General features: G+C 45.0%; 1 protein-coding gene across 5 annotated transcripts in view; it reads left to right on the forward strand.

Moving 5' to 3' along the window:
- The window catches only part of nlgn3b (neuroligin 3b), a 69,928-nt gene that overhangs the window by 5,610 nt on the left and 41,818 nt on the right, over nucleotides 1–22,500 (forward strand). For 4 of the 5 annotated variants that reach the window (XM_037533198.1, XM_037533199.1, XM_037533197.1 and 1 more), the window contains 5 exons: nucleotides 11,244–11,879; nucleotides 13,696–13,731; nucleotides 14,918–15,073; nucleotides 20,008–20,193; nucleotides 21,921–22,045. In XM_037533198.1, coding sequence (XP_037389095.1) covers nucleotides 11,411–11,879; nucleotides 13,696–13,731; nucleotides 14,918–15,073; nucleotides 20,008–20,193; nucleotides 21,921–22,045 — 972 coding nt within the window. In that variant the 5' untranslated portion in view covers nucleotides 11,244–11,410. The remainder of the gene's footprint in view (nucleotides 1–11,243; nucleotides 11,880–13,695; nucleotides 13,732–14,917; nucleotides 15,074–20,007; nucleotides 20,194–21,920; nucleotides 22,046–22,500) is intronic. The other variant, XM_037533201.1, reaches the window with a different exon arrangement.

Consider the following 22,500-nt stretch of genomic DNA (forward strand, 5'->3'; position numbering starts at 1 on the left):
AGTGAGGATGAGTGAGCAGGCTGATTGGGGGAAGGTAAGGATGGTGAGGCGGGTGAGGAGGTGAGTGTAGAAGCTGGGCAGGGTGCTGAGGGCAGCAGTAATACTGAGATGTAGTCGGTCAGTGATGGAGGAGGATATTGGGAGTACCCAGTTCAGGGGGAGAGGCTTTACGCTGCAGAGCTCAACTCTTCTTTGGACGAGACTGAAGGCAGGCCAGTTAATGTTAATGATTTCTTTCCTGATCTGGAGAAGTTTATATGCTCAGTGCTGAGAGCACAAAAAACATGAGTTATGATGTTTTTTCCCAGCAAAGGCACTTTTGCCTGAAAAAGCGCTTCACTGCTATTCGGAAAGCGAAGTCTGGTGTGAAACCTCGCTCTGATCGTAGAAATGTATGAGCACCATGCACAAGGTCAGAAGGCCTTTTGAGTGCATGGGGTTTTTGAGGGTGGGTCCCTCTTCTCTGAACTTTTCAGCCTCAACAGGCTAAATGTGTGCTTTTTACAACAGACCCATAGTGATGATGATTTAGCATCTGATTGGGGCTTAAGGTTTAAAGGGGAGTCTCTATTCAGTCATGGTTCAGTGATGCTGCAGGAATTTATATAATTTTCTCTCAGTTTTCCTTTGTGACTGACCTGTCGAGAACAGAAGTGATAGCAGGGTGTTTACTCGTGGTAAGAGTACGAGTGACTGATAGAGATTTTGTTTTTATTAATGTTTATGCTCCTAATGGAGGGTCAGAGAGGACTGAGCTGAGCTTACTGTCCCTCTCCTCTGAGGATGCTGTTGTGATCTTGTTAAAGATAGGAATGGAGAAGAGCCTCAGCCCCAGTCTGCTCTTGCTCTAGCTAATCTTCTTTTAACATGACAGATGTATGAAGGGAAAAAATACCTTTTAGTCAAATGTTACACTTGGGTGAAAGTTTTTGACAGGGGAGTTTTTGCTGCACATTTAGATAGATTTTATGTACATTTTAGCAAGTGTGGGTATATAAAAAAAGGAGGTTTGAGACTCTTATGCAGTGTTGGGAACTTGGGAAGAGCATCCAAGCTCAGAACAACTGTCCAAGTCTTAAAACAAGACATAACAAGGATACATGACCTTATGATAAATCATGTTTCTGGCATGCAAACAGTTTTGCCCACAAAACTCCAGAACCTTAAGTGCCATTTTGAATGAGAAAGCAAAAGGGGCTTTGGTTAGAACCAGGTGTAACCCTTTCACCACTCAGCTCGCTATAAGATACCACCTTTCATAGGTTCTCTTCAATTTGTAATCTCACTGTGGTGAAAAAGACATTCCAATGTATATGAACTGTGTCTAGGAGTTTAACTGATTCTAAAGAGGTTTCCCACGGTAAACAAATATAGTGTACAACAAAAAACAATATCCACACAATAATGTACTTTTTAGAAATTTATATTAATGAAATGCCAAACATAACACAAACTCCCCAGTCAAAAATAAATTAACTTCGGCCTTTTGTATAGTTTTAAAGTTTTTAAGAGTGCACTCTTAGTGTTGTATGAAAACCCGCTTTTAAGTTTGGTGGCGCGCGTTGGAGCTCATATCCCTTAATGAAAACAGTAACACTACTGGTCTGAAGTACTTTCCTCGTCGTCACGAACTCAGAAGATGCACAACACCGAATTCCAACTCCCCTGACTCTCGTCCCACGATGCAGATAGTTGGCTGGATCCGCGTGTCGCACTTTAAATCCCGTTTGGCTCTTCCTAAGGCGAAATCCTCACAGTCGGCAGCAGCGCTAGCTCTAGCGTAGCTTAGCTCCTCGACTCGGTCCTCAAAACTAGTTCAAACTCACTCCTCTACCTTGCAGGTCGGCCACGGTTTCCTCCCGCGATCATTTGGAGTAAGGAACAAGGATCCAAGCCGGACAAACTCAGCAGCAAGCACTTTTATAAAGTTTTCTGAGCTCACACGATCTCCGTGCCTGTCCACCCGAACACACACCAGTCCGCGGGTTTTTTCTTTTTTTTTCCCGAACTCACTTCTTGCGTTATTTTACGTTCCCTCACGAACTCACATCTCGCGAGCACACTTGAAATCATGACAAATACCTGGGTGTTAACTTATAAACAATCATGAAATAATAAAGTGAATTTACTATTTTTAACTCGTTTTTTTATCTTTCTGTAGAACAATGAAATTAGCTATTTATTTATAACAAAATGAAATACATTTAATGCCTCAGTGCATAATAAAATGAAATGCATTTTTTCGACAAATAAAATATCCTGATTGCACAAAAATCAGGTTATTACACAGGTTTTTGTCTATACTAGACATGGATGCTCCCACTGTCTTTTTCTTTGATTTAGAACAGTCTCTTGTCTCCTTCTGCAAAGGTGATGGTACATTCACTGCAGACCCAGCTGAAGTGTGAAAGATGGCAGTGCAGTTTTATTCAGTTATGCAACTGGATCATTGGACCAGAACTGTACCAAGGTTTTGCACAATGATCTTCCCCAACTGGATGAACAACATAAGCAGGCCTTGGACTCTACTCTGACTTTTGAGGAAGTCACCAAAGCTGTCTATCAGCTGACTTCCGGATGAGCACCTGGTATTGGTGGTTTGGCTGTGGACTTTTATAAGGCCGTTGGGGAGTCATCAGAGAGGACTTGGTTAGTGTTTTCAGGCCTGCTTTGAGACCAAGGTGCTTCCAAAGAGTTGGCAGTGTACGGTCATCTCTCTCTTGCTGAAGAAGGGAGACCTCTGCTTACTTAAGAACTGGAGGCCGGTGTCACTTCTGTGTTCGGACTATATAATTCTGTCACAGTGCATTGCAAACAGACTCAAAGAGGTTTTACACACACCGGTTCATGAAGACCAATCATACTGCATTCCCAAATGATCAATTTATGACAACTTATTTTTATAGAGATTTGTGTGATTGTGAAAAATTGTCTGGTTCAGAGTTTAGTCTGTTGTCACTTGATCAAGAAAAAGCCTTTGGTTGACCATGAGTACCTATTTGATACCTTAAAAGCTTTTAGACACTGATCAGGCTTAGGGCCAGAACTGGGAGGGGTTAAGGGAGAAGGTCCATTCCAGATTGTCTATATGGTCTTGCTTGCTACCCCAGCTATCTTATTGGGGGAGTTTTGATTGCCAACAACCTTATTGCATCAGCGCTATGGCACAAGTTTACTGTGCTGAATCCCACTGATGATGATAGGTAAACTTTTTTTGGCTCAGGGCTGCTGCACATTACCTCCTGGTGCAGGAGGGAGGACAGGGCCTGATAGACATTCAATCCAGAGTTGCTGGTTTGCGTCTGCAGGCTGTGCACTGCCTTCTGTGTCATACACACCATTGCTGGACAGGTGTGGCTTGTGCCCGCCTAAGGGCTGCTGGATGCATAGGCCTTGACAAGCACCTCTTTTCTCTAGTTTTAGGGACAGTGGACTTGGGAGGCGTAACTCCTTTTTACTCAACAGCAATGCAAGCTTGGAAGCTTTTTTTAGTTTTGAGGGAACAGGGCATTGCTCCATCACGCTGGGTTTTTGAGGAACCACTGTTGTTTGACTCCATTTTACCTGCACTGTCCCAGATCTCAGCTGCATTGAGAGTCACTTTTTTGGAGAAGGGCTTACTGTAAGACGTATCCTGGATGGCAGCAGAGGACTTGGCAGATATGACTGACCTAAGATCAGTGCGCCTGGCTTCACAGGTGCTTGGTCATTTAAAATCTGACTTGTCTGCCCATGTATGAGTACCTGGATGCGACCCCGTGGAAGACTGGAAGATCATGGACATGGATTTCCCAGAACTTGTGCTGGAAATGGGTCAGGAGGGCTGGCAGGAGTTTCAAGGGGCACTTCTTTCCATGGAAACCCAGACCTTTGGGACTTTCAGTGAAATTACTAAACAGAGACCACACAAAAGTTTTGAATATTCTGAGGGATGTGCGGGAGACTAAATGGTCTGAGGTTGTTGAGGCAGGCTCATCCCTGAAAGTTAGCTGGTGGTCAGTGTAGAAAAGGCCCATCAAAAAGAGAATGGCTGACCTCCAGTGGAGGGGTTTTAGCTACAAACAGGCATGCGGCACGGATCAATCCCATAGCTTGGGGGGGGGTTGTCCTTTCTGTGTTGCTCCAGAGACTGTTTCATTTTTCTCTGCAGTGGTCAGGGTTGGGTTGGATTTTAGAGTTAGTATAAAAAAGGGGGGGGGGTTTAGGGATAGTTTGTTCATTTATGGTCTAAAATATTCAGTTTTTAAAAAGATCAAAGTGGTGCTTTTAAACATTTTGTTTGGGGCAGTGAAGTTGGTGATCTGGTGCACAAGATAAAACAGGATTAAGGGGAGTCGAGGGACTGACCCTGTCCTAATGGTGAGAGGTGTCCTGATGAAACGCCTCCGTGTTGAGTTTGCGTTTTATAATCTTGTGGATGGCTTGGACTCTTCCTTTGGTTGGATTTTGGAATTTGTAAGGAGATGTTTTTGCTGTATTTTGTGCTGATTTCTCTATGATCTGTCTCTCTCTCAGTGTTTACTGGTTGCATTAAAGGTGTTACGAAATTCAAAAAGTCTCTATCTCTCTCTCTCTGTCTCTCTCTCTCTGTCTCTCTCTCTCTATCTTTCTCTCTCTGTCTCTATCTCTCTCTATCTTTCTCTCTCTCTCTGTCTGTCTCTCTCTCTGTATCTCTCTCTCTTCTTCTTTCTATCTCTCTATCTCTTTCTCTCTCTCTCTCTCTCTCTGTATCTCTCTTTCTATATATGTCTGTCTCTCTCTCTTTCTATCTCTCTCTCAGTCTCTCTCTCTCTCTTTCTATCTCTCTCTCTCAGTCTCTCTCTCTCTCTTTCTCTTTCTTTCTCTGTAGGCACTAAGAAAGCAGGCGGTGATTCTGAAGATGAAGGTATTTCCTGTTCAGATGGTATGAGATGGTGTCAGGTGGTATTGGACGGTGTCTGGTGGTGTCAGGTGATGTTTGATGGTGTCAGGTGGTGTCGGGTGGGGTCAGATGGTGTGAGATGATGTCGGGTGGTGTGAGATGGTGTCAGGTAATGTCACGTAGTGTCGGACGGCGTCAGGTGGTGTTAGATGGTGTCGGTTGGTGGTAGATGGTGTCGGGTGGTGTCAGGTGGTGACAAACGGTGTCGGCTGGTGTCGGCTGGTGTCAGATGGTGTCAGATGATGTCAGATGGTTTCAGGTGGTGTCAGATTGTGTCAGGTGGTGTAAGATGGTGTCGGGTGGTGTTGGGTGGTGTCAGACGGTGTCAGGTGGTGTCAGATGGTGTGAGATGGTGTCGGGTAATGTCAATGTAGTGTCAGATGGTGTCAGGCGGTGTCAGATAGTGTCATATGGTGTGAGATGGTGTCAGGTGGTGTGAGACAGTGTCAGGTGGTGTTAGGTGGTGTCAAATGGTGTCAGGTGGTGTTGGATGGGGTCGGGTGGTGTCAGGTGGTGTGAGCTGGTGTCAGGTGGTGTTGGACGGGGTCGGTGCTGTTGGGTGGTGTCAGGAGGTGTTGGATGGGGTCATGTGGTGTCAGGTGGTGTGAGATGGTGTCAGGTAATGTCAGGTGGTGGTGGATGGTGTCAGGTGGTGTGAGACAGTGTCAAGTGGTCTTAGGTGGTGTCATATGGTGTCAGGTGGTGTGAGATGGTGTCGGGTAATGTCAGGTGGTGTGGGACGGTGTCAGGTGGTGTTGGACGGAGTGAGGAGCTCCTCCTGACCACAGAATAAGATTAAGGTCTGTTCCTCCTGACTGCAGAGTAAGATTAAGGTCTGCGACTCCTGACCGCAGAGTAAGACCGCAGTGGAGACCCTGGGCCGCATCTCCCAGTGACCCCTGCATGCCCACCCCAGCGGAAGGGAGAGGGGGACTCCGGACAGCACCCCCCCCAGCCACGGAGTGCAGGTCCAGGGGAACCAGAGGAACCAGAGCCGCCCCCAGGATGCCCCCCCCATTACGAGGCAGCAGCGAAGACCCAGCCCCTCATACGCCCGAGAGTCACCCACCACCCAGCAGGGCCCCATCCCCACCGAGAGGCCCTGAGCCGCCCCGGAACCCAACCACCCAGGGGAGCATGCCAACCGTCACGCCGGAGCACCAGGCCAGGCCCTGAAGCCCCAAGGCGCCCCCCATCCGGGGGGAAGTAGCAAGCCGGGAGAGGACCAGGGACAGCAATCCCCCAACCCAGAACCAGCTGTCCTCACACACACTCAACCACATATATACCTCCTCGCCCATATATACACCTACATACCTTCACTCCCATATATTCATCCACCCCTATATATACACCTACGCACATATACCTCCACACATATACACACTCCTACATACATACATACACACACATGTATACATACACACATCGCCCCAATATGTACACACACACCCATATATACACCCCCCGGTCCCCCTAGATGAGGTGGGGGCGAATGGGAAGCCCACCCAGTACCGGTTTGTATATGGATGCATACATGGGACGAACGTGCACATGTGCGGGAGGGCGCACACACGGGAGGAACATGCACGGCTGCACACGAGTCCGAGGGCGCACACCAGGGAAGAATGCGTGGGGGCACAGACGCCCACACCCACACAACCATACAATGCCACATGACCAGCACCGCCGTACAGAGCAATATGTAGATCTTTTTTTTGCTTCCAGTTAATGAGGATGGTTTTCTTGGCGATGCATAGGGCAGTGAGAACTATGTGTGATGTATTTGCATCTATAATCAATTCACTGACGAGACTAACCCTAACTCTAACCCTAAGATGCACAGTCTGGGTGAGGTTGGGATGCAACATTTAAGCCATATGGACAAGTCTGTACATATCCTGTGCCAGAACACCTGAACAGGCCTACAATCCCATATAGCATGCATATAGTTATCGGTTACATTGGCTGTACAGTGGGTGCATATGTTTGATTGTGCTAGGCCCATTTGGAACATCCTTTGTCCTGTGTAATGTACTCTATGAAGGACTTTGTATTGTATTAGTTGTAAGTTGGGGCTTTTACTTATTTTGAAGATATTTGAACATATTTCTGTCCAAAAGCTTTGATCTGGATTGATAGAAAGATCACGTTCCCATCGCGAGGGAGATTGAGTCATCAAATTTTAACAATAATTTGTACAGTTTTGATAATAATTTAGGGGTACATAAATTAAAAATTCAGTTACCCATGTTGATATTTCCAAATTTAGTTGGTTGGGATTAAATCTCTCTTGAATGATGGATTTCAATTGTTGATATTCAAGAAATTTACTGTTGTTTATTCCATATTCTGATATGAGTTCCTGGAATGTGACAAAGTTTCCATCTTTAATAACATGTTCTAAATTTTTTATTCCCTTTTCACGGCATGATGTGAAATTTAGTACTTTCTTATTCTGACAAATGTCTGGATTGTTCCAAATGGGTGTTAGTTTGCATGGAATAAGTGGAGACTGAGTTAGTTTTAGAAATTCCCACCAGGCTGTCAGTGAGCTATTTATACTGAGGCTTTTAAAAGCGTCGTGGCGCTTAATATTAGAGCTAATGTAAGGTAAGTCTGAGAGTTTTGTTTTTCTACAGAATGCTTGTTCTAGGTCCAACCATGGACTGTGTAGTAAGTCAGGTTTGATCCATTTTGAAATGTACTGTAATCTATTGGCTTAGAAATAATTATAAAAATTTGGTAGTTCTAAACCACCATTGTTTTTCGGCTTTTGTAGAGTTTTCAGACTTATTCTTGATGGCTTATTTTTCCATAAATATTGTGAGATGTTTGAATCTAAGGACTTAAACCAAGCAGCAGGGGGTTTATTTGGGATTAGTGAGAATAAATAGTTGTTGGTAATAATTTTTGGTAAAACCATCATTTTAATGGTAGCGACTCTCCCCATGAGTGATATAGGTAAGGCGTTCCAATGTTTGGGATCATCTTCTATTGTTTTCAGTAAAGGGATATGATTTAACTGCACTAAGTCTAAAAGCCTAGCAGAGACATGTATGCCTAAATATCTAATATTACCTGATTGTAGTGGAATGGTGGTCGTGTTCTGGAAACTACAGTTTATAGGCAAAACTGTTGATTTTCCCCAGTCGATGGAATAGTCTGATATAGAAGAGAAGCTATCTATTAGTCTAATTGTATTCAGGAGAGAAGCTTGGGAGTTTTCCAGGAAAAGTAATACATCATCTGCATAAAGACTTATCTTGTGGTTTGTAGTTTCTGTGTTAATTCCTTTAATATTTGTATTTTGTCGAATTGCTGCTGCTAATGGCTCAATGAAGATAACGAAAAGTGAGGGTGATAGTGGGCAGCCCTGCCTGGTGCCCCTCTGCAGAGTGAAGCTTTGTGAAGTGATATCGTTTGTCCTAACGCGTGCACTAGGAGAGCTATGTAAGGTTTTGATCCAGTTTATGAAGGGTGAACCAAATCCGAATTTGTGTAGAACTGCTAATAAATATTTCCAGTTTACCCGATCAAATGCCTTTTCTGCGTCTAAAGATACGATGGTTGTCTCTAATTTGTTAATTGTGCAGTAATCTATTATGTTTACTAGTCTGCGTGTGTTATTTGCTGATTGTCTACCCTTGATAAAACCTGTCTGGTCAGGATGTACTATAAGTGGAGTGATTTCCTCTAATCTTCTGGCAAGGACTTTGCAAATAATTTTAAGATCTACATTTATGAGTGAAATTGGGCGATAGCTGGAAGGCAGTGTAGGGTCTTTGCCTGGTTTAAGAAGTAGGCTAATGTTAGCAGAATTCATGTCTGGGGACAGTACGTTCTCATTTTGAATTTGAGTTACCATTCTAAAAAAGGTTGGTTCTAGCACAGACCAGAATTCTTTGTAGAACTCAACTGGAAATCTATCTGGGCCTGGGGCTTTGTTATTTGGTAGATGCTGCAGGGCTTCATGTAATTCGGATAAAGCAAGTGGTGAATCCAGGGCAACAACTTGTTCATTTTCCATCTTGGGGAGATTTATATTATTAAGAAATTCTTCAATAGCTGCGTCAGATGGATTAATCTGTGATGAATATAAGGCTTTGTAAAACTCTTTAAAAGCTTTATTTATTTGTTGTGGGTCATGAGTGATGTTTCCAGTTGAGACTTTAATAGAAGAGATAGTTGTTTTTTCTTTATTTAGCTTTAACTGGTTAGCAAGGAATTTTCCGCTATTTATTGCTATGTTCAAAGTTCTGCAAACGCAATCTTTGCAGTAAAAATTGTCTTTTTGTCTATTATTTCATTTAATTCCAGTTTGAGTTTTCTCAGCTTGCTCATTGTGTGTTCTTGTGGTGAAGCAGCATGGGCAGCTTCTAAGGATTTTATTTTTTCTTCCAATTCTAATACCTGCGTTTTTTCTTTTTTTTTCCAGCGTAAGATTAAGGTCTGCTCCTCCTGACCGCAGAGTAAGATTAAGGTCTGTTCCTCCTGACCGCAGAGTAAGATTAAGGTCTGTTCCTCCTGACCGCAGAATAAGATTAAAATCTGCTCCTCCTACAGCAGAGTAAGAATAAGGTCTCTGCCTCCTGACCGCAGAGTAAGAATAAGGTCTGCTCCTCCTGACCGCAGAGTAAGATTAAGGTCTGTTCCTCCTGACTGCAGAGTAAGATTAAGGTCTGTTCCTCCTGACCGCAGAATAAGATTAAAATATGCTCCTCCTACCGCAGAGTAAGAATAAGGTCTCTGCCTCCTGACCGCAGAGTAAGAATAAGGTCTGCTCCTCCTGACCGCAGAGTAAGAATAAGGTCTGCTCCTCCTGACCACAGAGTAAGATTAAGGTCTGTTCCTCCTGACCGCAGAGTAAGATTAAGGTCTGTTCCTCCTGACCACAGAATAAGATTAAAATCTGCTCCTCCTACCGCAGAGTAAGAATAAGGTCTCTGCCTCCTGACCGCAGAGTAAGAATAAGGTCTGTTCCTCCTGACTGCAGAGTAAGATTATGGTCTGTTCCTCCTGACTGCAGAGTAAGATTAATGTCTGCTCCTCCTACCGCAGAGTAAGATTAAGGTCTGTTCCTCCTGACCGCAGAGTAAGATTAATGTCTGTTCCTCCTGACCGCAGAGTAAGATTAAGGTCTGTTCCTCCTGACCGCAGAGTAAGATTAATGTCTGTTCCTCCTGACCGCAGAGTAAGATTATGGTCTGTTCCTCCTGACCGCAGAGTAAGATTAAGGTCTGTTCCTCCTGACCGCAGAGTAAGATTAAGGTCTGCTCCTCCTGACCACAGCGTAAGATTAAGGTCTGCTCCTCCTGACCACAGAGTAAGATTAAGGTCTGCTCCTCCTGACCACAGAGTAAGATTAATGTCTGTTCCTCCTGACCGCAGAGTAAGATTAAGGTCTGTTCCTCCTGACCGCAGAGTAAGATTAATGTCTGTTCCTCCTGACCGCAGAGTAAGATTAAGGTCTGTTCCTCCTGACCGCAGAGTAAGATTAATGTCTGTTCCTCCTGACCGCAGAGTAAGATTATGGTCTGTTCCTCCTGACCACAGAGTAAGATTAATGTCTGTTCCTCCTGACCGCAGAGTAAGATTAATGTCTGTTCCTCCTGACCGCAGAGTAAGATTATGGTCTGTTCCTCCTGACCACAGAGTAAGAATAAGGTCTGTTCCTCCTGACCACAGAGTAAGATTAAGGTCTGTTCCTCCTGACCACAGAGTAAGATTAAGGTCTGCTCCTCCTGACCACAGCGTAAGATTAAGGTCTGCTCCTCCTGACCACAGAGTAAGATTAAGGTCTGCTCCTCCTGACCACAGAGTAAGATTACGGTCTGTTCCTCCTGACCACAGCGTAAGATTAAGGTCTGCTCCTCCTGACCACAGAGTAAGATTAAGGTCTGCTCCTCCTGACCGCAGCGTAAGATTAAGGTCTGCTCCTCCTGACCACAGAGTAAGATTATGGTCTGCTCCTCCTGACCGCAGAGTAAGATTAAGGTCTGTTCCTCCTGACCGCAGAGTAAGATTAATGTCTGTTCCTCCTGACCGCAGAGTAAGATTTGTTGTTTTGATGCTGTTTTATGGTCCATTTCTTACATGACTCTCTCTTGTGAACAGATCTTGGTATCAGTAAAAGCTGCTCATGGTTTCTCAGGTCAAACGATGCAAACCACAGACAGTGTGAAGTCTTTAGACCGATTCCTGTGCACCATCTGCAGTTCACGCCACAGCAACACAGTGACCTCACATGCAGACTGAGCATTAACGCTTGTGTTTGTGTGTGTTTGTTTGTTTGTGTGCGTTTGTTTGTTTCTTTGTTTAGGTGCGTATCGTGTGTGATGGAGTTTGTGCTTTGAGGGGCAGTGGATCGTTACCTGTGAATTCCCTGACCAATGGCATCATCTGTGCAGAAACCACCTGGCTGAGGGGCGGAGCTCTGCGTCTACCTGGGCACGTGTGTGAGTGTGTGTTTGTGAGGTGAGAGAGACCATGTGGCACGCACGGATGAGAGGTCACCTGTCACACACACACCAGCTCAGGCGATCTCTAACCTTTGCCCTGTGTGGGCTGTGCTGGGTGTGGTTGCCATGGTGTGTCTCTGTGGCGACAGCACTGAGCTACCAGCCCACGGTGAACACGGCTCTGGGGCGTCTGCGGGGAATGCGGGTTGCCGTAGCGGCAGAGGGTCTTGGCCCTGTGGACCAGTTTCTGGGTGTGCCATACGCAGCACCACCGGTGGGAGAGAAGCGCTTCATGCCCCCCGACGCCCCCTCGGCCTGGTCCGGCGTCCGGAATGCCACAAGATTCCCGCCTGTGTGCCCCCAGACAGTCCGGAATGCTGTGCCGGATATCATGATGCCCATCTGGGCCACATACAACCTAGACACAGTGGCGATGTACCTGCAGGAGCAGAGCGAGGACTGCCTGTACCTCAACATATATGTCCCCACTCAGAGCGGTGAGTACACACAGTGGGGCTGACATGGAGCTGTTCAGGTACCTCTAGTGGTTCTTTTGTAATCCCAGGTGGATTCTAGGGCATTGCTAAACAGTTGCTATTGTTCCTCTCATGATTGCTGGGATCCAGGTGGTTCCAGTGGTATCTCAGATTGTTGATCGGTGGTTGCTACATTGTTTGTATCAAGATAACATGAAAGGCCTGTAGTTCCACCAATCATTCCAGCATTCCAGTGCAAAAAACCCCAACAAAATAAAACAAAAACAACAACAAAAAAGACGTTTAACAGTTGTAACACTTCCTGAACATTCTGGAGTTGGATTGGTGTCAAACCCAGAACTGTGGGATGAGTTTTTGGACAAATTTCCAGCAGAAAAATAAAGAGGACAGAATAAATTCTTCACCTGCTTCATATGACACATCATACAGTGTGTCTCCTACAGGCGCTCCTGGGCCCATTGGGTTTAGTTCCACACTGTGCCCGAAAATTCAAAACCTTTTTAACGAATATGCACAAACATCCAGCACTGCTGTCCATCTTTCCATTAGTGCACTAATTTACACAAACCTGAAGGATATCTTCTTATCTGTGAAGGTCTTTTTTTAATTTTCTGTTCCACCTTAAACGGTGCCACAGATGCATTGGTGCCTGTAAATGCTGCAGGATACCCGTTTCAGGCTCACCAAACTTAAACCCAGAGCCAAACCTTTAAAGCCCAGTCAGTGTTTGAAAGTTCCTCTGAAGTTGGGAATAATTTCATTTTTATCTGTTATTAGTCTGTGCAATATACAGGGACTACATCTCATTAGTAAGACAGAAAAATGCCCAATCAGAGGCCCTGAATTAGCCCATGCAATAACATTAGATGAGGTGGTTTAATAATCCACACAGTCAAAGGGGAAAACACAGTTCACAGTGAAAGTCCAGTCCAGAAGGCAACAATACTAAAGGGGCAAAACGCAAATCAGACACAGGTAGACTAAACCAACGGTCAAAACACAGAACACACAGACCAATAGGTAGAAGTGACCACTCAGTGATTGCCTAAACAATACCTTGCAAAGTTCTGAACCTGAGGCCCAGTAATAGATGAGACTCAGGTGTAAGTGTTCAATAATCAGGCGACTGAGATCACTGATAGGTGCGAGGGGAAACCACATGATCAGTCTGAGAATCCTGGGGGTTGAAGTCTTCTCCTATGATGGAGTCAGAGAGCACGTGATCGGTCACATGGTCTCCCCTAGCACTCTGGGAGATGAAGTCTGTCTCCTTTGATGAATGCATGACACTTACCACTCAGCGCTACCAAGCTGGGAGGGTTAAGGCTGAAACGATCTCCCCTGCCACTTCCCTGGCTGCTGTGATGTCTCTGATGGTTGCTAGGTGATGTTGGTAAGTGGTTGTGCTGGTTATTGGTAGGTGGTTGCTATGGTTATTCTGGTGGTTGGTAGAGTGTTGCTTAGTGGTTGCTTTGGTCTTCCAGGTTGCTGCTAGGTGGTTGTTATGATGTTCCAAGTGGTGGCCATGGTGGTGTTATGTGGTTGCTCTGGAATTCCAGGTCACTACAAGGGTTTCTTCAGGGCTTATGGCCTTGCTGCATTGTTGCTATGTTATCCTACATGGTTGCTAGGGTGTTGCTAGTGTATCATGGTGACACAAGAAGGAAATTAAAATACATCTACATATGATCTGCATGCATTTACAGGATTGATACAGGCTTAACTTCTCTCTCTCTCTCTCTCTCTCTCTCTCTCTCTCTCTCTCTCTCTCTCTCTCTATATCTCTCTCTCTCTCTCTCTCTCTCTCTCTCTGCAGGCACTAAGAAAGCGGGCAGTGATTCTGAAGACGATGGTATTTCCTGTTTTCTTTTATTCGTTTTTTAAGTTTCCTGTTAAATATTTATTGCTGATCCTTTCATTGATCTGTAATCGGCACTGTGGTTTGCATAGCCTTGCATCAGCTGAAGGGATTCCGAGCGAGTGTGTAAACATGCAGCTATCCACACACACACACAAAGACACACACACACACACACACACACACACACACACACACACACACACACACACACACACACACACACACTCTCTTTCTCATTGATGATGCTGTATGAAGCTGAGCACACAGCTGTTCAGTCTCTATTTACTCAGAGCACTAAACACAGTTAACATCACAATCTAAACAACTGCACTGATCTGGATTTCCACCAGTCCTCCTCTAACTCAGGGTTATTAGGATTTGACTACACAAATACAGTCGCATGCAAAAGTTTCAAAACCTCACATCAAATTACGTTTTTGATGGTTTTCTGAGCAAAAGTAAGTTCACTTGTCTTCTACAGGCACTGCTTCTGCTCGTTTTAGAGCACAACTTCTACTCGTATAGTGTAGTACAGTATACTAGAGTTTAATGTAGTATAGTACACCACATTATAGTGTAGTACAGTATAGCACAGTGCAGTGTAGCAGTGTAGTACAGTGTAGCACATTATACTAGATTATAGTATAGTACAGTATAGTATAGTGGAGTAGAGTACAGCATATTATAGTATGGCACAATGTAGTAGAGTATACTAGAGTATAGTACAGTATAGCAGAGTATGGTATAGTGCAGTGTAGTATAGTATAGCAAAGTGTGGTACTGCACAATAGAGTATAGTATAGTACAGTGTAGTACAATGTAGTATAGCACAGTACAGCATAGTGTAGTAGTGCGGTACAGTATAGTACAGTATAGTATAGCACAGTACAGTGTAGTACAGTATAGTATAGTGTCATGTAGTACAGTACAGAGTAGTACAGTGTAGCATATTATAGTTCAGTGTAGTAAAGTATAGTGTGGTACAGTGCAGTAGAGTATGATATAGTACAGTATAGTGTGGTACAGTGCAGTAGAGTATGATATAGTACAGTGTAGTACAGTATAGTGTGGTACAGTGCAGTAGAGTATGATATAGTACAGTGTTGTACAGTATAGTACATTTGTCAGTTTTTTATTAGTGTTTCAGGTTTGTGTATTTATTTGTTTATTTATTTAGGATTGCGTGAGGCTCGTGAAGACCCCCGGCCAGTGATGCTGTTTATTCACGGTGGATCGTATATGGAGGGAACTGGAAACATCATGGACGGCAGCGTCCTGGCCAGCTACGGCAATGTCATCGTCATCACACTCAACTACAGAGTGGGAATACTGGGTATATATATATATATATATATACACACACACACACACACACACACACACACACACACACACGTATTTGTACAGTGTATTTGCCCCTTCCCAATTTCTTCTGTTTTTTTGCAGTTTTGTCTCACTTGAATGTTTCTGATTATTAAAATATATTCCTATCAAACAAAAACAGCAAACACTGTTTTCAAAATGATTTTATTTATTGCAAGAAAAGTGCTGTTCAGTCCAACCTGGCTTCATGTCAGAGTAATTACCCCTTAGCTACTAAATCAACCAGTTAGCGAAATTCAGTCGATTACTGGGATCAGTGCCACACCCAGACGTGATCACTGCCTGACCTGCTGAGTCTAAACACCACTTAAACAGATCTTGGCTGCAGTGTGAAGCAGCTAGAAGGTCTCAAACAGCAATGCACGATGTCGTGTTCTAAAGGGATTCAAATGCAGATGAGAAACAAAGTTTTTCAAATCTTCTGTCTGGAAAGGTTTACAGGGTCACTGCTGAGGCTCGGAGCCTCCAGAGAACCATAGTGAGAGCAGTGGAACAGTGGAGAACCTTCTCAGCAATGGCTGGCTTCCCAAAATTTTACCAAGAGTGCATTGATGACTCATCCAGGAGGAACAAAAGAACCCAGATGAGCATCTAAAGAACTACAGGCCTCAGTTAAGATCAACGTACAAGATTCCACAATAAGAAAGATACAAAAATGCCGTCCATGGGAGAGTCGTAGGGCACAAACCACTGGTGACCAAAAGGAGGAGAAAAACAATGGCTCATCATGCATTTGTCAAAAAACATCTAGACAACCTCCAAGATTTACAAAACAATATTCTGTGGACTGATGAGACAAAGGTGGAACGGTTTGAAAGACCTGTTCCATCTGGCATGAAGCCAACACCGCATTCCACCATAAGAACATGCCAACAGTGAAACATGGTGGTGGTAGTGTGATGGTCTGGAGCTGCTTTGCTTCTGCAGGACCTGGACAACCTGTCATAACTGATAGATCCATGAGTTCTGAAGGAGAAAGTTCACCTGTCAGGTTGTGACCTAAAGCTCAAGCACAGTTGGTTATGCAGCAGGACAATAATCCAAAACACACAAGCCAGTCCACCTCTGAATGAAATAAAATGAAGGCTTTGGAGCCGCTGAGTCTAATCCTCACTTGAGACTTATTGAGATCCTATAGCAAGACTTTTAATTAGCAGTTAAAGCTTGAAAAGCTTCTGAAGTAGCCAAATTAAAACGCTTCTTCAAAGAAAAGAGGGTCAGAGTTCCTCCACATACAGGACTCATCACAAATTATTGTAGAGGTTTAATTGCAGTTGTTACCACCCAGAGAGGCAGTGGAAGCCCTGGGATAGGCTCCAGCAACCCCTGCAACTCAGGATGATGCTGTGGTTTAGATGATGAATAAATGTCTAAGGAAGCCTCTCCAGATTGAATAGAATCCATAATCCCATTTAATCCAAAACACAAACAAACAAACAAACAACAACAACAACAACAACAACAACAAAAAAAAAAAACAGAATCAGAGTCAAAAAACGGTCCAAACACAGGAAAAGTCCAAAATCAGCAAAAGCTCCAAAGGGAGATCCAGAAGCAGTCAAAGAGCACAGAAACCAGGTCAAAGCAATCCAAAAATCTCAACAGAGCGGTAACCAGGCCTGGTATGCAGGGAAAACTGGCGATACTTCACACTGAGTCAGTGTACTGGAGGTCCTTAAATAGTCAGGTGAAATGAGCTGCAGGTGAGGGGTCAGGGTGCAAGGAGGGAGAATGTCAGTATTCAGGTGTGGCTGACCTCTGGTGGTGAGGATGGGTATCTCAATGTATCTTTCCCTGCAGTAAATGAAAGAATCATTGTAAAGCTGTGTTGTGTGTTTATCTTCTGTTAAACTTTAGTTGGATGACCTGAAAATTTAAATGTGACAAATTCTAAAAAAATTGAAAAAAAAATGGGTAAGGGGCGAATATTTTTTCACAGCACTGTATATATACACAGAGTGAATATTAATGAAGCAGCGCTGAATCTTTAATGAATACTCGATGAAACTTTAATAAGCCTGATATGTCACTCGGCAGCCTAAGAGCTTTGTGCCTCAGACAGGATTTCTCTTGTCAGATGAAACATACAAACTGTCATAAAAGGCCAAAAGCAGGAACAGTGCTTTATAAATGCTTTATAACAGCCTTTTGCAGTCTTCCCTGTAAAACTGCCCTTCCTTAGAGAGACATGAAGACAGAGGGAGCCGTTAACAGAACGCAGATTGGGTTAGTGCCGTCACTTTAAGCAGAGTACATGTCCAATACGGCTGTAGCTTTAGTACAAAGGATTAATTACCAGACTGAGGAAATATTCCCTCCCTAGTCTCCGAGGTGCAAGGCCGAGTCGAGTCTCCGAGGTGCGAGGCTGAGTCGAGTCTCCGAGGTGCGAGGCTGAGTCGAGTCTCCGAGGTGCGAGGCTGAGTCGAGTCTCCGGGGTGCGAGGCTGAGTCGAGTCTCCGAGGTGCGAGGCTTAGTCGAGTCTCCGAGGTGCGAGGCTGAGTCGAGTCTCCGAGGTGCGAGGCTTAGTCGAGTCTCCGAGGTGCGAGGCTTAGTCGAGTCTCCGAGGTGCGAGGCTTAGTCGAGTCTCCGAGGTGCGAGGCTTAGTCGAGTCTCCGAGGTGCGAGGCTTAGTCGAGTCTCCGAGGTGCGAGGCTTAGTCGAGTCTCCGAGGTGCGAGGCTGAGTCGAGTCTCCGAGGTGCGAGGCTTAGTCGAGTCTCCGAGGTGCGAGGCTTAGTCGAGTCTCCGAGGTGCGAGGCTTAGTCGAGTCTCCGAGGTGCGAGGCTGAGTCGAGTCTCCGAGGTGCGAGGCTGAGTCGAGTCTCCGAGGTGCGAGGCTGAGTCGAGTCTCCGAGGTGCGAGGCTGAGTCGAGTCTCCGAGGTGCGAGGCTTAGTCGAGTCTCCGAGGTGCAAGGCTTAGTCGAGTCTCCGAGGTGCGAGGCTTAGTCGAGTCTCCGAGGTGCGAGGCTTAGTCGAGTCTCCGAGGTGCGAGGCTGAGTCGAGTCTCCGAGGTGCGAGGCTGTGTCGAGTCTCCGGGGTGCGAGGCTGAGTCGAGTCTCCGAGGTGCGAGGCTTAGTCGAGTCTCCGGGGTGCGAGGCTGTGTCGAGTCTCCGGGGTGCGAGGCTTAGCCGAGTCTCCGGGGTGCGAGGCTGAGTCGAGTCTCCGGGGTGCGAGGCTGAGTCGAGTCTCCGAGGTGCGAGGCTGAGTCAGAGTAGAGATCCTAACGTTTGGACGTGTAAGAACGGCTGACAGTTCAAGGCAAGTTTTCTGCGTTATGATGAGTTTTTGTGTGTCCAGCGATAAAATCGCTGCAGAGCTGCTCTCGTTCTGAACGGTGTGAATCTGGAAAACACTGTATTTTCTTACTTTTTCCAGAAAAAAAAACGTGCCGTTCCATTTTTTAGCACTGAGAAATGAAGTCTGCTCCATCTCTGCTCCGTCTCCGGCTTTGGAATTCTATTTTTATGGTGGGTTGTGCCGAACAAGTGACTCGTTTAAAAGCTCCTCGTTCAGCTGGAGCTTTTCCTGCTTCTGCAGACGCTTTATGAGGAAACCCGAGGCCGGATTCTCCCAAACCATAGAATGTTCTTAAATACAGTTCTAGGGCTCTACGTTCTTACAGGTTCTCTTAAGATCATTTTCATAATTTTCTTAAGATTTTGATTGAAATCTCGATTGTTTAGTTTGCCGACTCTGCTACATTTTACAGATGAACATTCCCGCTTATTCCCATTATCTAGTTTAATCACTTAGAGGAGCAAAATGAAGGAAAAACACCAAAACAAGTGTTTTAAATATTAACAGGAGGACCTTTTTATTTTCCTTTTTTACTTCATAGTTTTATTTTTTCTCAGATTCACAGCTTCAGTCATCCAAACACCATCATCACCTTCGACTGTTCTTCTCTGTCCCTCCTCTCACTGAAACGCTCTGTTAGAGCTCCTGTGTCTTTAACCCCGCCTCCCGAGGAGCCCAGTGTGCTCTGATTGGTCAGTTCTCCCACTCTGTTCCAACTGGGTAGCCTGCTACAAGCTCCGCCCCTGTAGGCGGACAGTAAGGACTGTGTTACGAGATGATGTCGTCCTGTTACGAAGGAAAAGTGCTGGAATTCCAACCAGGCAGTTCAACAGCTGAGAACAGTGGGATCTATGGGAGAGAGGTTCTTCCTCTGGAGGGAACACTGACCTCTGGGACTCTGCAGAACGTTTACATGAACAAAAACATACAACATAAATAATGTAATTAGCTGCTAATGACAAAGTTAAATGAGTGGTTCTGTCCCAGAGTGAAAAAACAACGTAACGACTACGTAACGTAAAAGATCCAGAAGATTCCAGAGCTCACACATTATTCTCTAGACTGGGTGCTTGAGTCAAACGTATGACATGCTGAGCCACACAGAGCACGATATAGAATCTACACGATTTTATTTATGTTATAGATTATGAAATTCTCCATATGTGATGATAATTTGATGGTGATCATAACAGTAATAACCGAATGAATCATTTGGACTTTAATATTGAAACGTTTGACTCTTCGCAGTAAAAACACAGGCTGTGTATTATATGACAGACACTGTGACGAACGTACGACAGGTTCTCACAGAGCGTATGTACAGTATAGAACCTGAGAGCCAACTGCAGGATGTTCATCTGAAGGTAATGGAAACCGTAATGAAGGTAAAGAGACGCACTGACACGTTTGAGGAGTTTAAATCTGTAAAAGGGGTTTCTGATGTCCGTGTTTAGAAGTCTTTGTTTTCCTGAAATGAATATGATTCACTCTGCATGAGACGCTGCTGATACACAAACTCATAGCAGCTCACATGACAACCGACCACGTCCTGACCTCGCCTGGCACTAACGCCACTGTCTTTCTCTCTCAGGCTTCTTGAGCACCGGAGACCAGGCCGCTAAAGGAAATTACGGGCTGCTGGATCAGATCCAGGCTCTGCGCTGGATCAGTAAAAATATCGGATATTTTGGAGGAGACCCGGGTCGAGTCACCGTGTTCGGATCAGGAATTGGAGCATCGTGTGTCAGTCTGCTTACTCTGTCCCACCACTCAGAGGGTAAGAACAGCCCACATTTACAAATATTACACAGTTCATGAACAGCAAAGAATTCCTTGGAATTCTATATTCTAGAATTCCCAAACAGTATCTCTGTCTGAGAGATGAATGTTAATAACGGGCATAAACAGTAAAGAACAAGTGGGAGTGGGTGTGTGTGTGTGTGGATGCGTGTGTGTGTGTATATGTGTGTGGGGGTGGGTGTGGTGTTTGGGTGGGTGTGTATGTGTGTGGGGGTGGGTGTGGGGGTCTGGGTGTGGGTATGTGTGTGTGTGTGGGGGTGGGTGTGGTGTGTTAGTGTGTGTGGGGGTGGGTGGGTGTGGTGTGGGGGTCTGGGTGTGGTTGAGTGTGGGTGGGTGTGTGGGTGTTGAGGTGTGGGTGTGTGTGATGACAACGATGATGATGACGACGATGATGATGACAATGACGATGATGATGATGACGATGATGACAATGACGATGATGACGATGATGACTGACGATGATGATGATGATGATGACGATGATGATGATGATGACGATGATGACGACAATGACGCTGATGATGATGATGACAATGACGATGATGATGATGATGACGACGATGATGATGATGATGATGATGATGACGGCGATGATGACGATGATGATGACGATGATGACGATGATGATGACGATGATGATGATGATGATGATGACGCTGATAATGATGATGACAATGACGATGATGACGATGATGACTATGATGACGATGATGATGACGACGATGATGACGATGATGATGACTACGATGACGATGATGATGACGATGATGATGATGATGACGATGATGACGACAATGACGCTGATGATGATGATGACAATGACGATGATGATGATGATGACGACGATGATGATGATGATGATGATGATGATGACGGCGATGATGACGATGATGATGACGATGATGACGATGATGATGACGATGATGATGATGATGATGATGACGCTGATAATGATGATGACAATGACGATGATGACGATGATGACTATGATGACGATGATGATGACGACGATGATGACGATGATGATGACTACGATGACGATGATGATGACGATGATGATGGCGATGATGACGACGATGATGATGACTTTGATGAAGATGACGATGATGATGATGACGACGATGACGATGATGATGATGACGATGATGACGCTGATGATGATGATGACGCTGATGATGATGATGACTATGATGACGATGATGACTATGATGACGATGATGACTATGATGATGATGACGACGATGACGATGATGATGACGATGATGATGACGATGATGACGACGATGATGATGACTTTGATGAAGATGACGATGATGATGATGACGATGATGACGACGATGACGATGATGATGATGACGATGATGATGATGACGATGATGATGACTATGATGACGATGATGACTATGATGACGATGATGACTATGATGATGATGACGATGATCATGATGATGATGACGATGATGATGACGACGATGATGATGACTACGATGACGATGATGACGATGATGACGATGACGACGATGATGATGACAACGATGACGATGACGATGACGATGACAATGATGATGATGACGATGATGATGACAATGATGATGATGATGTGCTGTCATACGTTTATATGTAAATGCTTGGTTTATACTGTCTCGCAGCTGAAGCTTGACTTTAGCAGCGTAACTGAATCAGATACACGGTCTCTCTTTTCAGGTCTGTTCCATCGAGCGATTATCCAGAGCGGCTCGGCTCTTTCCAGTTGGTCAGTAAACTACCAGCCGGTGAAGTACACCCGCCTGCTGGCCGAGCGTGTGGGCTGCAATGTGCTGGACACACACGTAGGTTTTCACGTTTCTCTGAAAATAACTTCTCTGTACTTTTATCTACAAATTTCTACAGTTGCGGGATCTCTGGTGCTGCCACAGCCATCCGTAACCAAGGGTGGGTGGGATGGTCTCTGGTTGGGTAGGGTGATCCTCCCTCTCCCACCATCACTCTGCCAACATAGGTGGGTGTTAGCAAACTGTCACATAGTCAGCATTCGGCGTTCTCCGAGTGAGTTGAGCTCTAAAGACTTTGCGTTGGCTGCACGTTAGTCTTCAATCTCCCAGCTGGACAGCAGCGTGACTGAGGTGGACCACCCTGAGTTTCACCAACCTGAGTCACAAACGTTAATGCCAGATGTTTTGTGCTGTCATTGAATGGATTTTGTACCTTTCTGGACAGTTTCTCTTCCCCCTGTTCACTCCTTAAAGCTTTTATGTTGCCTGACTTTAAGCACCTCCTCTTTCAG

Source organism: Pygocentrus nattereri, chromosome 23 (genome assembly GCF_015220715.1).
Source record: "Pygocentrus nattereri isolate fPygNat1 chromosome 23, fPygNat1.pri, whole genome shotgun sequence".
NCBI lineage: Eukaryota > Metazoa > Chordata > Actinopteri > Characiformes > Serrasalmidae > Pygocentrus > Pygocentrus nattereri.